We start from the raw sequence: 14832 nt of genomic DNA, 5'->3' as shown, positions 1-14832 counted from the left end.
TTAGAACTACACACTTTGAGTCTTATAGTTCATTTTCAACCATTCTTTCCTTTATTTTTTTAATTAATTTTTTAAAATATGGAACGCTTCATGAATTTGCATGTCATCTTTGCACAGAGGCCATGCTAATCTTCTCTGTATCGTTCCAATTTGAGTATATGTGCTGCCGAAGTGACCACTTAACCATTCTTTTAATTGCGTTAATGACATTGGATGGCTTATAAACACAAAGAATATAGTCATCAACCCAGAACTTGGCATCTGGAAACCACACCTATGAAGTCCCTGGTTAAGACCCAGGAATTTAATAAAACAAGCTTTTGAGCTGCTAAAAGTTAATATCACAAAAGCCGCAGATGAACGCATGCACTGTAATTATAGGCGACTTTTCAAGTTCATACTCTGAAAATAGAGTTTCCTTATTTTAATTACTTTGATTTCCATATCAGACTGAAAGAGGATATGGCATCTTTAATACTTAGGTAGTGACAATTGTGAATGGTAGTGGCAAAGGAAAAGGGAAAAATCAAAGATGACTTGATTTCGAGACATGGCTTGTCTTAGCTAAAAGTAATAAACTAGAAGTCAAATTCAAGGAATATAGATATTTTCTCTGTCTGATGATTGACAATAACTCTCTTACTATTTTTCTGTATTTAGCGTTTCAAGTCATAGATTCAGATACATTGTTACTAAACAATTTGGCTAATTTATGTGCAGTTTATGTTTTGTAAGAATTTTTTTCTTTTTTGAAAATCTGTGTTTATTTAGAGACCGACATGGAGTGTCTGCTGGACATTTTATTTAATTTTATTTACTCTATTTTTTTGAGACTGGGTCTGGCTCTGTTGCCCAGCCTGGAGTGTAGTGGCAGGATCTTGGCTCACTGCAACCTCTGCCTCATGGGCTCAAGCCATCCTCATGCCTCAGCCTCCCAAGTAGGTGTGACTATAGGCACGCACCACCACGCCCAGCTAATTTTTGTATTTTTTGTAGAGATGGGGTTTTGCCATGTTGTCCAGTCTGGTCTCAAACTCCTGAGCTCAAGCAATCCATCTACCTCAGCCTCACAAAGTGCTGGGATTACAGGCATGAGCTACCATGCCTGGCCATCTATGATATATTTTTATATATATATATATTTTTTTTTAAGTTTTTATTAGGCAAATAGTACCCAATTGTTAAGAAAATAAAACTTGTAACTAAGTCATAAAAAAGAGAGTAAATATCCTTAATAATTCTGCCATCTAGAGATAAATATTGTCATCCTTGATACTTGTCTCTATCCTTCTGTTTCTTTAACTTTTATTTTTCTTTGTTTGTGTCTTATTTTATTTTTTATTTATTGAGACAGGGTCTTGCTCTGTCACCCAGGCTAGAGTGCAGGGGTATAGTCATGGCTCACTGCAGCCTCAACCCTCTAGGCTCAAGCAGTCTTCCTGCCTCAGCCTTCCTCGTAGCTGGGACTGCATATGTGTGCCTGGCTAGTTTATTTTTTATAACGATAGAGTCTTGCTATGTGGCCCAGGCTGGTCTCGAACTCTTCCTTAAGCAATCCAACCTAGGTGCCCATCAATCCTAGGTGTTATTGGGCACCTAGGTTGATGCCATGCCTTTGCTGTGTGAATAGTGCTGCGATGAACATCCAAGTACATGTGTCTTTTTGGTAGAAAGATTTATTTTCTTTTGGATATATACCCAGTTATGGGATTGCTGGGTCAAATGGTAGTTCTGTTTTAAGTTCTTTGAGAAATCTTCAAACTGCTTTTTAGAGTGGCTGAACTGATTTACATCCCCACCAACAATGTATAAACGTTCCCTTTTCTCTGCAGCCTCACCAGCATCTGTTGTTTTTTCACTTTTTAATAATAACCATTTGGCCGGGCGCGGTGGCTCATGCCTGTAATCCCAGCACTTTGGGAGGCTGAGGCAGGCAGATCACCTGAGGTCAGGAGTTCAAGACCAGCCTGGCCAACATAGCGAAATCCTGTCTTTACTAAAAATACTAAAATTAGCCGGGCATGGTGGCGTGGGCCTATAATCCCAGCTACTTGGGAGGCTGAGGCAGGAGAATTGCTTGAACCCGGGAGGTGGAGGTTGCTGTGAGCTGACATTGCACCACTGCACTCCAGCCTGGGCAAGAGAGCAAGACTCTGTCTCAAAATAAATAAATAAATAAATAAATAATAATAATAATAGCCATTCTGACTAGTGTTGGATGGTATCTCATTGTGGTTTTGATTTGCATTTCTCTGCTGATTAGTCATGATGAGCATTTTTTTCATGCTTCTTGGCCACTTGTATGACTTCTTTTCAGAAGTATCTGTTCATGTTTTTTTCCCATTTTTTAATGGGGTTGTTTTTTGTTTGTTCAGTTTTTAAGTTCTATATAGATTCTGATATCAGACCTTTGTCTGATGCATACTCCCATTCTGTAGGTGTTTCTTGGTTGTCTCGCAAGATTCTTACAGTTTTGAGGTCTGTTTTTTTTTGAGATGAAGTCTAGCTCTGTCACCCAGGCTGGAGTGCAGTGGCATGATCTGAGCTCACTGCAACCTCTGCCTCCTGGGTTCAAGTGATTTTTCCTTGTCAGCCTCCCAGGTAGCTGCAACTACAGGTGTTTGCCGCCACACCCGGCTAATTTTTTTTTTTTTTTCATTTTTGTAGAAACAGGGTTTCACCATGTTGGTCAGGCTGGTCTTGAACTCCTGACCTCGGGTGATCTGTCTACCTCGGCCACCCAAAGTGCTGGGATTACAGGGCATGAGCCATAGCACCCTGCTGAGGTCTTAAATTGAAATCTTTAATCCTTCTTGAGTTAATCTTTTTATATGGTGAAAGTTAAGGTCCAGCTTCATTCTTCTGCATATGGCTAGCTAGCTATCCTAGTACCATTTATAGAATAGGTAGTCCTTTCCCCACTGCCTATTTTTGTTGACTTTGTCAAAGATCAGATGGCTGTAGGTATGTGGCTTTATTTCTGGGTTCTCTATTCTGTTCCATTGGTCTATGTGTTTGTCTTTTTACCAGTACCATGCTGTTTTGGTTACTATAGCCTTATAGTTTGAATTCAGGTAATGTGATGCTTCCAGCTTTGTTCTTTCTGCTTAGAATTGCTTTGGCTATTTGGGCTCTTTTTTGGTTCCATATGTATTTTAAAATATTTTTTTCTACTTCTATGAAAAATGACGTTGGTAGTTTGATAGTAATAGCATTGAATCTGTAGATTGCTTTGGACAATGTGGCCATTTTAATGATACTGATCTTCCAATCCATGAGCGTGGAATGTTTTTCCATTTGTTTGTATCATCTGTGATTTCTTTGAGCAGCGTTTCATAGTTCTCCTTGTAGAGATCTTTCACCTCCTTGGTTAGATGTATATCTAGGTATTTTATTTCTTTTGTGGATATTGTAAATGGGGTTGAAATCTTTTTTTTTTTTTTTCTTGATACAAGATCTCTCTGTCACCCAGGCTGGAGTGCAGTGGTGCAGCCACTGCAGCCTCGACCTCTCAGGTTCAATCAGTTCTCCCACTTCAGCCTCCTGAGTAGCTGAGTAGCTGGCACTACAGATGTGTGCCACCACACCCAGCTAATTTTTTTTATTTTTTGTAGAGATGGGGTTTCACCATGTTGCTCAGGCTGGGGGAGTGTGTGTGTGTGTGTGTTTGTGTTAATCAAAATAGGATCATTTGCTGATTATCTACTTTAAAAACATAATTTATGGACCGGGCATGGTGGCTCACGCCTATAATCCCAGCACTTTGGGAGGCTGAGGCAGGAGGATCGCTTGAACCTAGGAGTTCGAGACCAGCTTGGGCAACATGGTGAGACCTCATCTCTACAAAGAAAACAAAAAAACAAAACCAAAAAAAACCCATAATTTATGGTAAACACTTTTTCACGTTAACAAATATACTTCTAACTCTCATTGTAATGCCTGGTGCTCCCTATCCCTTAGAAGCCTTGATATCATCTTTGATGAGTCAATCTCCCTCATCCTTTACTTCCAGCTGGGTATCAAATCCTTCCATTTCTGCCCCTGGAATATGATATATCTGTCTGTCCCTCTCTGATCCCACTATTTTTGGCCTGGCTCAGCTCTCCTCTTCTGTTTTGTTTTGTTTTGTTTTGTTTTGAGACGGAGTCTTGTTTTCTTTCCTGGGCTGGAGTGCAGTGGCATGATCTCTGCTCCCTGCAACATCTGCCTCCTGAGTTCAAGTGATTCTCCTGCCTCAGCCTCCTGAGTAGTTGGGATTACAGGTGCATGCCACCATGCCCAGCTAATTTTTGTATTTTTAGTAGAGACAGGGTTTCGCCATGTTGGCCAGGCTGATCTCGAACTCCTGACCTCAGGTGATCTGCCTGCCTTGGCCTCCCAAAGTGCTGGGATTACAGGCATGAGCCACTGTACTTGGCAGCTCTCCTCATTTCTAATCTAGATTGTTGAAGTTTTTTTCCTACCTGATTTCCAGTCATCTATACCTACAATTTTTCTGAACTCTGATTATTTATTTCTGTTGGGTTGCTGATATTAAATCAAAATTCCTTATCATTTTAGAGTCCTCTGGTAGCCTCTTTTTAACCTTATTACCTACCTATCATTTTTCTTCCTTCCTTCTTCCCTTCTCTTTCCATGCTGGGAGTGCAATGGCGTGATCTCGGCTCACTGCAACCTCCACCTCCCAGGTTCAAGCAATTCTCCTGCCTCAGCCCCCTGAGCAGCTGGGATTATAGGCATGTACCACCACACCCGGCTAATTTTTGTATTTTTAGTAGAGGCGGGGTTTCACCATGTTGGTCAGGCTGGTCTCGATCTCCTGACGTCAGGGGTGATCCGCCCACCTCAGCCTCCCAAAGTGCTGGGATTACAGGCGTGAGCCACCGCACCCAGCCCCTTCCTCTGTTTCTCCTTCTTTCTTTCCTCTCTTCCTTCTCTCCCTCTCTTCTCTCTCCCTCCTCCTTCTTCTGCCCCCTGAAATACTTGGACTTCTTTTTTTTCTTTTTCAAGGTAGGATATCACTCTGTCACTCAGGCTGGAGTGCAGTGGTGCGATCTTGGCTCACTGCAACCTCCGCCTCCTGGGTTCAAGCTATTCTCCTTCCTTGGTCTGCCAAGTAGCTGGGATTACAGGCACACGCCACTATGCCTGGCTAATTTTTTGTATTTTTAGTGGAGTCGGGGTTTCACCATATTGGCCAGGCTGGTCTCGAACTCCTGACCTCAGGTAATCCACCCACGTCGGCCTCCCAAAGTGCTGGGATTACAGATGTGAGCCACTGCGCCCGGCCAGGACTTCTTTATACATTAGTATTATTGCTTATTCTTACCAAGTATGCCATACATTTTCATTGCTTTTCCCTCAGTGTGGAATGCCTCTCTACTTTTTGAAATTCTGTTTAGTCACCAACCCTAGATTAAATACCATCTTCTTTTGAAGTCCTCTTCAATTGGAATTAATACCTACCTTTTCGGCTCTTACATTTATTTTTCATATGTTTCATTTATATTCTTCCTTGTATTATAACATGCCTATCTTGTTCCTACATGGATATTTCTTTTTTTGTATTTTAAAGATTCACAAATTATTTAACTCATTACAATGATAATCACCAGCAAGTAGTCTTTAAGAAATATTAACATTAAGCGTTTTCTTTCAAAAAAAACTCCAGGAACTTACCAAATCATAAATAAAATGTTTTATCTAATGAAATTTTCGTTAGTATAATTCTAAGCAATCTCTTTGTTATGATTTTGCCCCTTTTAGGCTGGATCAGTGCATGTAAGAATTCGACGAGATGCCAATGAACAAATGGTTCTTGCTCATGTGACCAACAGGCTGTACACTCTAGTGTCTACTCTGACTGTTCAAATTTTCAAGGATGACTGGATTAGGCCTGCCTTATTGTCTGGGCCTGTTGCAGCCAATGTCCTAAACTTTTCAGATCATCACGTAATCCCAATGCCTCTTTTAAAGGGTACTGATGATTTGAACCCAGTTACATCAACTCCAGCTAAACCTAGTAGTCCACCTCCAGAATTTTCATTTAACACTCCTGGGAAAAATGTGAACCCAGTTATTCTTCTAAACACACAAACAAGGCCTTATGGTTTTGGTCTCAATCATGGACACACACCTTACAGCAGCATGCTTAATCAAGGACTTGGAGTTCCAGGAATTGGAGCAACTCAAGGATTGAGGACTGGTTTTACAAATATACCAAGTAGATATGGAACTAATAATAGAATTGGACAACCAAGACCATGATAGACTCTAACTTATTTTTATGAGGAATATTGACTCCTTGGCTTCCAATTTATTTAGTAATCCAACTTTGCATTGACTGTTTAATCATTTACTCTAAATGTTAGATAATAGTAAGCTTGTTCACATTTCATGAAACCTATGAAACTATATTTTTGTAAAATTTATTTGTGACAGTGAAATCCTCATAAATGTTAAAGGCTTTAAATAGGCTTCCTTTAGAACATGTGTTTCTTTAAATTTGGATTTTGGTATCTTTGGTTTTGTAGTTGACTGCAGTGTGATGTGACCTTACCTTTATAAGAGCCACTTGATGGAATGGATCTGTCACATTACTAAGATACGATATTTCTTTTTTTTTCCGAGACGGAGTCTTGCTCTGCCACTGTGCCCAGCCAATACATTATTATTAACTTAGGGCTGTACTTTATTAAGGCTTCCTTAGTTTTTGTTTTGTTTTGTATTTTGAGATGGAGTCTCACTCTGTCGCCCAGGCTGGAATGCAGTGGCGTGATCTCAGCTCACTGCAACCTCTGCTTCCTGGGTTCAAATGATTCTCCTGCCTCAGCCTCCCGAGTAGCTGGGATTACAGGCACCTGCCACCACGCCCAGCTAATTTTTGTATTTTTAGTAAAGATGGGGGATTTCACCATGTTGGCCAGGCTGGTGTTGAACTCCTAACCTCATGATCCACCCACCTTAGCCTCCCAAAGTGCTGGGATTAGTTGTGAGCCACCAGGCCTGGCCGATGTTTTCTTTAGTGAGATTTATAAACATGCTTCTTGAATAATACACATTTTGGGAAAGGGAAAAATGTCTGTTCAAAAAGTAAAAGTCTCTTTTATAGCTTTTCCAAACTTAATTGCTAAATTTTTCTTTGAGGTTCTCCTGAATTATGTCTTACAAACTAAAAGCAAAAATTTTTAGCAGAAATTTTGGAATACATTCTATCTAGCACAATTTGAATTTTTAATTATCAAGATTTTTGTTAAAGTTTCTCTCCTTTAAAAATTTTAGTACATTTGTAAATAGTCCATGGTTCTCAGTGTTTTATTTTGATTAGGTGACTACCCAACTTTTGGTGATATGCAGTTAAAGAATCCTAATTTTCTATGTTACATTTAATCAAATACTGACATAATGAATTTATCTTTTCTGCCACATTTTCATTCATTCGCTTTTTAATTTCTTATTTTATTAACAAAATATATCAAATATATTACCAAAACACATGGAGTTCCATACATAACATGGAATTTGATGTCTTTTCAAGTTGCACAAAGAATTTGAGAATATATAATATAATTTTACCAAAGCATAATGGACCTTAGATTATAGAATACAGCATTGTTAGGTCTGCAGTGGGCAGTTTCTTTTTGTTTTGCTTTGTCAAAAATGGGAAATTGTTAACTGTGATGAAGTGTGAGAATTACATAGATTATGTTATTTTTTAGTTGTTTTCCAAATGCAGAGTTTAAGGACTTTCTAACATGGCTAGTATTACTTCCATAAAGTATAACAAGCAGCAGTCACACATGACCTAGGAGGGTTTTTTATTGTTTTATTTTATTATGCATTCCATAACAGTTTTAAAATGGGATTTTGAGAATGGACTTAACTTTCCTGGAATCCAGTGCTCCTGGAGATTTATGACTTTCCCAGCCATCAGCCAGCTATCTAGAGAAGATTTTTGTTTTTCTAGAATTTGCAACAGTTTCTTCAGTCAACTCATTCACTTTCAAATAGGAGCAGCACTTTGAAATCCTTTTTCTTCACTGTGGATTAAAAACATCCAAGAAGCCATCTCTGTCAAGCAGAATTGTCATCTGTGGTAATAAGTGACCATGTCCTAAATACCTTTTTCTTAGTGAGGAGTTGGTCATTGTCTTTGACATCTGCAACCCCTGTTCAGGCATGTTACCTGCTAAAGAAATACAGCCTATGCTACCTTGACTACTGGGGAAAATGATACTTTGTAAAATGTAATAAGACAACCTGTTCCTTGGCCTTTATCTTATGTTTTCCAACTATTACTGTATCTGTTATTGGTCTACTATTACAGGATGATTCTTTTTCCTCCATTGATCTCAACTAAATGTGAATTAGGGTCATGCATGAAATCTGAACTGCCATGTCCTGAGTTATGGTTAAGAGGTATGTGCTGCCACCCCATGCATGTCTTCCCCGTCCCCATAGGATTTTAAAGTGTTCAGGTATCAGACACAGTTATGTGTGAGGTTTTATGCCTACTTCCTCAAAACCAATTCAGAGGCAACACCTGTGCATCTGTCCCACCAAAGGTGCTTTAATACCTACCTTCACTGTTTGAGAAAAGACACTCACAGTTGCCTGCGGTTTATGAAAGAATTGGCCCTACTTCCTGCATGTAAGATGTTACAGGGGACATTGGCCCATGCATTATTATATAGAGAAGTCTTATTTGCCAAGCTCTGACTAACTTCTGGATATGAAAATAAGGAACTCGCCCAGCATAGGCCTATAGGCAGCAGCCTTACTAGTAAATCTTGCCACAGAATCACTTGAAGCTAGACAGAGAAAGAAGTTCAATTTAAATATTTGTCCCATTGTTTGTGATTAAGATGTAAGCTCCGTGGAATGTAATTAACCCTGCTTTACGAAGTCACCGTATTATAATGGGAAAAACACTGCCTAGGAGGCAAGAGATCTGAATTCCAGTTCTGATGCTGCCACTGTGTAAGGAAGTAGTTTTATAACCCATGGGCAAATCATCTGAGCTTTCTCATCTGTAAAGTTAGAGGAATTAATTAGTTGATCTGTAAAATACCAGCTTCAAAACGTTCTGGCTAAATCTGTAGAATATGTGCCCAATTGCTAAACGGATGTTGTGCCCAGAATTTTATCTAGTGACTACCTCAACATACAGGCCAAGTGTTACCTACACCAACACCCAAGCCATTAATTTGAGGTGCCGTGAGAATAGGTGAACCACAGCCTAACACCATTTAGGTTTTTGTGTTTTTTTCAGGCTTGCCTCTACTTAAATATATTTAGATTGGAGAGTTTTCTTAGACTTCTTTCTTTGTAAGAAAGGGTTATTTGGGAAAGTGTTGGAAAAAAGATTAGGGCAGGGTACCCTTAGTTTATATAGGGTACAAAAGAATGCGAAACATCTTCCCTTTCTTCTTTAATCTCTGAAGTCATGTTTGGAATTACATATAATGTAGCAGGTACTCGAGAGGACCTGAATTTCAAGCCTCTGTTGTAGCTGTTTATAAACTTCCAAGTTTTGCTTGACTAAAGAATGCTGAACTTTTTTGGGAGTCTGATCTCCTTCTAATATCAGAAAGTGCTTTTTACATTCCAGATTGTTTGAATTAAACTGTTTGGATTAAAGAACATATATGGAGTTTCCTCTCTGATTTTAAATAATCTTTATTCAGTAGCTATTAATAATTTATCTCATATTCAGCGAATATTTGTTGAGAATATTGTTGAGAATCTGTTACATGCCAGGCACTATACTAAGTTAATATGCATTCAGTATACCAGTTGGTATGACCCAGACCAAAGGTAACACAAAGATGAATCAGAGTTCCTTCAGGGAGCCAATAATCCTAGCAGGAGAGCTAAGACACAAAACTGTTGCATGTTTTTAATCATCACATTAAACTTCTTTCCACTTCCTTATCTTCTTTGGCATCCTTTTGCAAGATTTTTTTTAACTACCAGGCTTAAAGTAATGAGGTCCCAGAGCACTTGCTGGCTTCAAGTACACTTTATTTAAGCAGTTACTAGTTTAAAAGCACCTTTAATAACACTGAGATCATCATCATCAAATTGCCACCCAACAAGCCTAGCTTCTTGCAGAAAAGTTAACTTGGATAACACATGGCCAAGTTTTCTGACTAGTGCTGCATCAGGTAGAAATTCTTTAGTACTAAAGTCAAAAAACACTAATTGCTTAAGATTCTCAAATACACCCATGAAGGCAAGCCATCCATCACTGCTCACACGATTTCCTGCCAAATTCAACTGCTGGAAGTTTTTCAGAGGGTTCTTTCCAAAAAATGCACCTGGGTAAAGAAATAAGTATATTAGTTGGAAGAAAAATATTTTTTTTAAAAAAGAGAAATAGGTTCTACATTTATTTTACATACTTTTTTTTCACTTTGAAATGGCCATGTTTGAACCAGTGCTTTGCCTCAGAAAGAAATTATTATGTAATTCTCTATAAAAATTACTATAATTCTCTATAAAAAATTATGTAATTCTCTATAGCTAGGGCAGTGATTGTGAATACGGTCTATTATATTTTTCCTAGAGTATAAGGGAATCTGATAAATAGTGATTCGTAGTGAGATAGCAACAATATATAAATGAATTGCATTTTTTTCCCTTTTCCTTACTCCTAGGAAATGGAAGGTTGCTTTAAAATTGATGTGTGAGAGATGCTATTAAATATTCAGTACTTGTTTTCGAAACTGGAGTCAATCTTTGGCAATATTAGGTCGTTTCCTCTTCTGAAAAAGTAAACACTACCTGTTGTTTCTTTGGGTATGTTCCTAACTGTAAACTTGAGTACGTGAGCCTCCTTCAGTATCTAAAGATTTGGGTGTTTTTTTTTACCTGTTTATGTATAACTCTCCCAAGCCTCTTCAGGAAGTTCCTCCATTCCTTACAGAATAGGGCACCTAAAGTATTTCCTACAGAGGATAGGTGGATATCCTGTCTTTCTGATACACAAAGAATGCACACATACACACACACATACATACAAAGGATGTGTGTGTGTGTGTGTGTGTGTGTGTGTGTATACACACACAAATAGTTTAGTGTTCATTCTTTATCCCATGTTACCAGTTTAGGTGGTACTGGAATCCAAATGAGTCTTGCAATAAGAAAAAATACCTTTCTTTCAGGTCATGTACCATTATACAGATTGGCCAGTATACAACATTAGGATTTCACAAAACTAGCTCTGTGTTAATTATGCATATTAAATTGTGCAAAGTGTTATCCCTACCCACCTACCTGGCCTTTTCTGGATGACTAAGTTCACCTTGAAGTACAGAGTGGACAGACAGGCAGACTGGACATGGGAACTCTGTTACATGTTTATACTCCAGAGTATCACACACAAATTGCAGAAGATGTATGCCTGGCTTATCAATCCACATTACTCGGCTCATCCGAGCTCATCTTAGTGTACCTCACCCAACTTTGGAGAGTTAATTTGTTGTATATTAAACTTGTATTTCTTGGGAGATGTGTAATATTAGATAATGTTCCAGAAACTGACCCTTTTAGAAATGAAGGTCCATGATTCAGTTTGGATTCCAAGTAGGAAAAGAGGTTTTAAAAGTTCCTTTCCATTGTCTCAGTGAGAAGACCACTAAAGAGTTCACGTTAAAGAAGGAAAGGTTCAGTGCCGTACAATCTTAAGGTAAGCAAGCAAAGACTAAAAGCTATCTGCTACCAGTAATGAGGGCTTAATGACAGAATTGGACAGTCTTGTCTGACCAGCTTACGTGGGTGAGGTCAACCTAGTTATGCACTGAAACTATACCCTTACCCACTTTCAGTAAAGGGGTTTACCAGCTCCATAGTGGGAGGAGATCTGTGAGTTTGGTGTCTGATGTCACTGCATGGCCTTGTGTAGTTTGTTCAGTGCAACTAAGTACATTCTAGAGTGTGTCCTTAGTCAATGTCAGCCATGCTTTCATCACCATCATAAGGTCTTGAGTTTTGAAAGCTCTTCAGGTTCTTCTTTACAGACACCTAAAGTGATTGACCCTGCCTGACCGTGGTCAAGATGCTAGTGGCTAAAGTGGGCAAATCCAGGTAAGGAGATGATTCACAGGGGTCTGCCTTCATGTCTCTTACCCATGGTCAGTGTCACTGACACCATCTTTGGGCCTTCTTTGCCACTTTTATTTATTTGAGAAGTGAGACAGAGGCCGGGTGCGGTGGCTCACACCTGTAATCCCAGCACTTTGGGAGGCCAAGGCGGGCGGATCACCTGAGGTCAGGAGTTTGAGACCAGCCTGACCAACATGGAGAAACCCCGTCTCTACTAAAAATACAAAATTAGCCAGGCGTGGTGGTGCATGCCTGTAATCCTAGCTATTCGGGAGGCTGAGGCAGGAGGATCACTTGAACCCAGGAGGCGGAGGTTGCGGTGAGCAGAGATCACACCATTGCACTCCAGCCTGGGTAACAAGAGTGAAACTCCATCTCAAAAAAAAAAAAAAGAAGAAAAGTGAGACAGACTGCTAGTTGTTCCCAAAACTGACTCTCCTTATTCCATAGTTACAGAGTTTTATTTTGGCATATGGCGACTCATATCCCAGCCTCCCTTGCTGTTAGGTGTGGCTAAATTTTTGCCAAGGAAGTATAGGCAGAAGTGATGTGTGCAACTTCCATGTCACTTTTCCACTTTTCCCCTCTTCTACTAGGTTGAAATGATCACAGGGCAGTGACCTAGCTATGGCCATAAAGTCAAAAATAACACTCTAAGGAATAGAGGAGTAAAAAAAAAGTAGGGGTCTGGGCCTGAAAGACTGCACAGAGGAAAACCACCCCACCTGCCTGGACTGCTCATTTCTGGACTGTTACATGAGAGAGAATCAAGTTCTACCTTCTGTAAGCCATGGTATAGTTGGGTCTCTGTTATCGCAGCTTAGCCTGTGCCCAGCCCAAATAGTACATAGGTCCTCGCTTTCCCCTGCCTTCCACCTCCTCTGTTCCTTGGAGGATGGCTTTCTCCCTGCTCTCTCTTCCATCTCATGTTCATGTCCTTTCTGCCTTTGCCCCTTCTCCATATGCTTCCCAGCATGGCATGCACTCAGTCCAAATGCTGTTTGCCAGTTGTATGTCTATTTAAGGCTCCTTCCCCAAAGATCAACTTTTTTTCTCCTTCTCAGCTAGCAGAACATATTTTCACCACCTAAAAGGAATTTAAGAAGAATTTAAAGCCCATTCCACCCTCAGAGGGTGAGCAATTTATACTGGTTATCTACTAAGGTATAAGGATCTTATCATCAATTTAAGAGAGTTTCTTAGATAATTATTGGAATGTGTGCTAGTGCAGGAACCAAGAACAAACAACATTTGTCATAAGCCAAGGGCATGCCTTTTGTTCATTTAATCTGCAGTGCTTATGTTATGAGGAGCAGACTAGATCCAAGAGAAACAGAATCCATGACATTTAGAGCCATAGGCTGTATGTGGGCTGTGGAGAGTGCAAATGGCTTGATTGGAATTCCAGGAAAAATCTCAAATGCCCTGGGTAAGAAGGGTTCTGATTCTTGGGGGTTCCTGTATCCCAAACACAACTCTCATTTGTGTTGTCCTATAGTTCACCTGAACCAGTACCAGAGCTCTCACTGTTTATTCATTCAGCAACATCTTTAGTGCTACTCTGTGCTGCTGATTATGCTGGGTGCTGGGGATATGTGCAAACGACAGACATGGTCCCTGTCTAAATGGGCTTACAAAATAGTGTGAAGACATGCATTATAAAGTAATTAGATGGGTGGTGGGTGCTATGGTAGGTCAGGGTACCCTGGGAGCACACAAAAGCAATAGGCTTTCCCACTCCACTTTGTTCCCAGAACACTTGCAATTGGGCTTATATGCTCCAGGAGGAAGACTGGAGGATTCTTCTTAGGAGAAATGGAACTGCCCCCCAGGAAAAGGCCCTACAAAGAAGGGGCCATTTTGCTTGCCCAATCACCCCCTAGTGAAGTTAGCCTATCAAAAAGTCACCTCCTCCCTTAGACACACAGAACTCCCTATCAACTTGTGTCTCACTCTAAAATGTGAAGAGGACAATACAGGATTATCAGACATTTGACAACAGCCTCGCACAAGGAAGACTGAGACTAAAAGCCAAACAACTCCCAAAGAAATCAGGCACTGTAGAAAACAAGAAAAATCAAACTCCAGAGACCTAAGTTTTTCAGAGATCCTAAGTTTTTCAGTAGACTGCATCTACTCAGCAACAATAAGATGTAAGAAAGAGCTTTTGGAAAATAAAATATGATAGCGGGATCTATACAGCAGAATGATTGGGCCCAGGATTTAACACAGAGCTTCTAGAACATGAATAGGGTCTGTGATGGCTTTTTTTTTTTTTTTTTTTCTTTTTTTGAGACAGGTTCTGGCTCTGTTGCCCAGGCTGGAGTGCAGTGGTACGATCTCAGCTCACTGCAACCTCTGCCCCACTGGCTCAAGTAAGTGATCCTGCCAACTCAGCTGCCCGTGTAGCTGGGATTATAAGTATGTGCACTATGCCCAGCTAATTTTTGTATTTTCAGTAGAGACAGGGTTTCACCATGTTGGCCAGGCTAGTTTTGAACTCTTGACCTCAAGTGATCCACCCACCTCGGCCTCACAAAGTGCTGGGATTACAGGCATGAGCTCTCTTTGAGAACAGGCTGGATAGCAGAGTTCAGCTTCAAACATCCAAGTTGAAAGATGCCATTTAACAAAGGGTTTTGTTAGAGCAGGTGAAATTGGTCAGGCGTGGTGGCTCATGCCTGTAAGCCCAGCACTTTGGGAGGCCGAAGCAGGCAGATCACTTGA

The 14832-nt window shown here is 40.0% G+C and overlaps 2 protein-coding genes and 1 non-coding gene across 13 annotated transcripts in view; 1 reads left to right on the top strand and 2 right to left on the bottom strand.

The window, feature by feature from the left end:
• Positions 1–9644, top strand: part of SLC30A6 (solute carrier family 30 member 6) — a 59367-nt gene extending 49723 nt beyond the window's left edge. For all 11 annotated transcript variants that reach the window (XM_009237403.4, XM_024241882.3, NM_001131543.1 and 8 more), the window contains 1 exon segment: positions 5767–9644. In XM_009237403.4, the coding sequence (XP_009235678.1) occupies positions 5767–6267 (501 nt within the window). In that variant the 3' untranslated portion in view covers positions 6268–9644.
• On the bottom strand, positions 73–179 carry LOC112132244 (U6 spliceosomal RNA). Its single transcript, XR_002914039.1, has one exon. It is a non-coding gene; the product is annotated as a U6 spliceosomal RNA (small nuclear RNA).
• NLRC4 (NLR family CARD domain containing 4) overlaps positions 7969–14832 on the bottom strand; it is a 45391-nt gene continuing 38527 nt past the window's right edge. Inside the window, exon 9 of the mRNA XM_024242172.3 lies at positions 7969–10319. Within this exon, the coding sequence (XP_024097940.3) occupies positions 10027–10319 (293 nt within the window). The 3' untranslated portion in view covers positions 7969–10026. The remainder of the gene's footprint in view (positions 10320–14832) is intronic.

The sequence above is a fragment of the Pongo abelii genome, chromosome 12 (genome assembly GCF_028885655.2).
Source record: "Pongo abelii isolate AG06213 chromosome 12, NHGRI_mPonAbe1-v2.0_pri, whole genome shotgun sequence".
Lineage (NCBI taxonomy): Eukaryota > Metazoa > Chordata > Mammalia > Primates > Hominidae > Pongo > Pongo abelii.
This window is presented reverse-complemented; position numbering and strand designations above follow the sequence as displayed.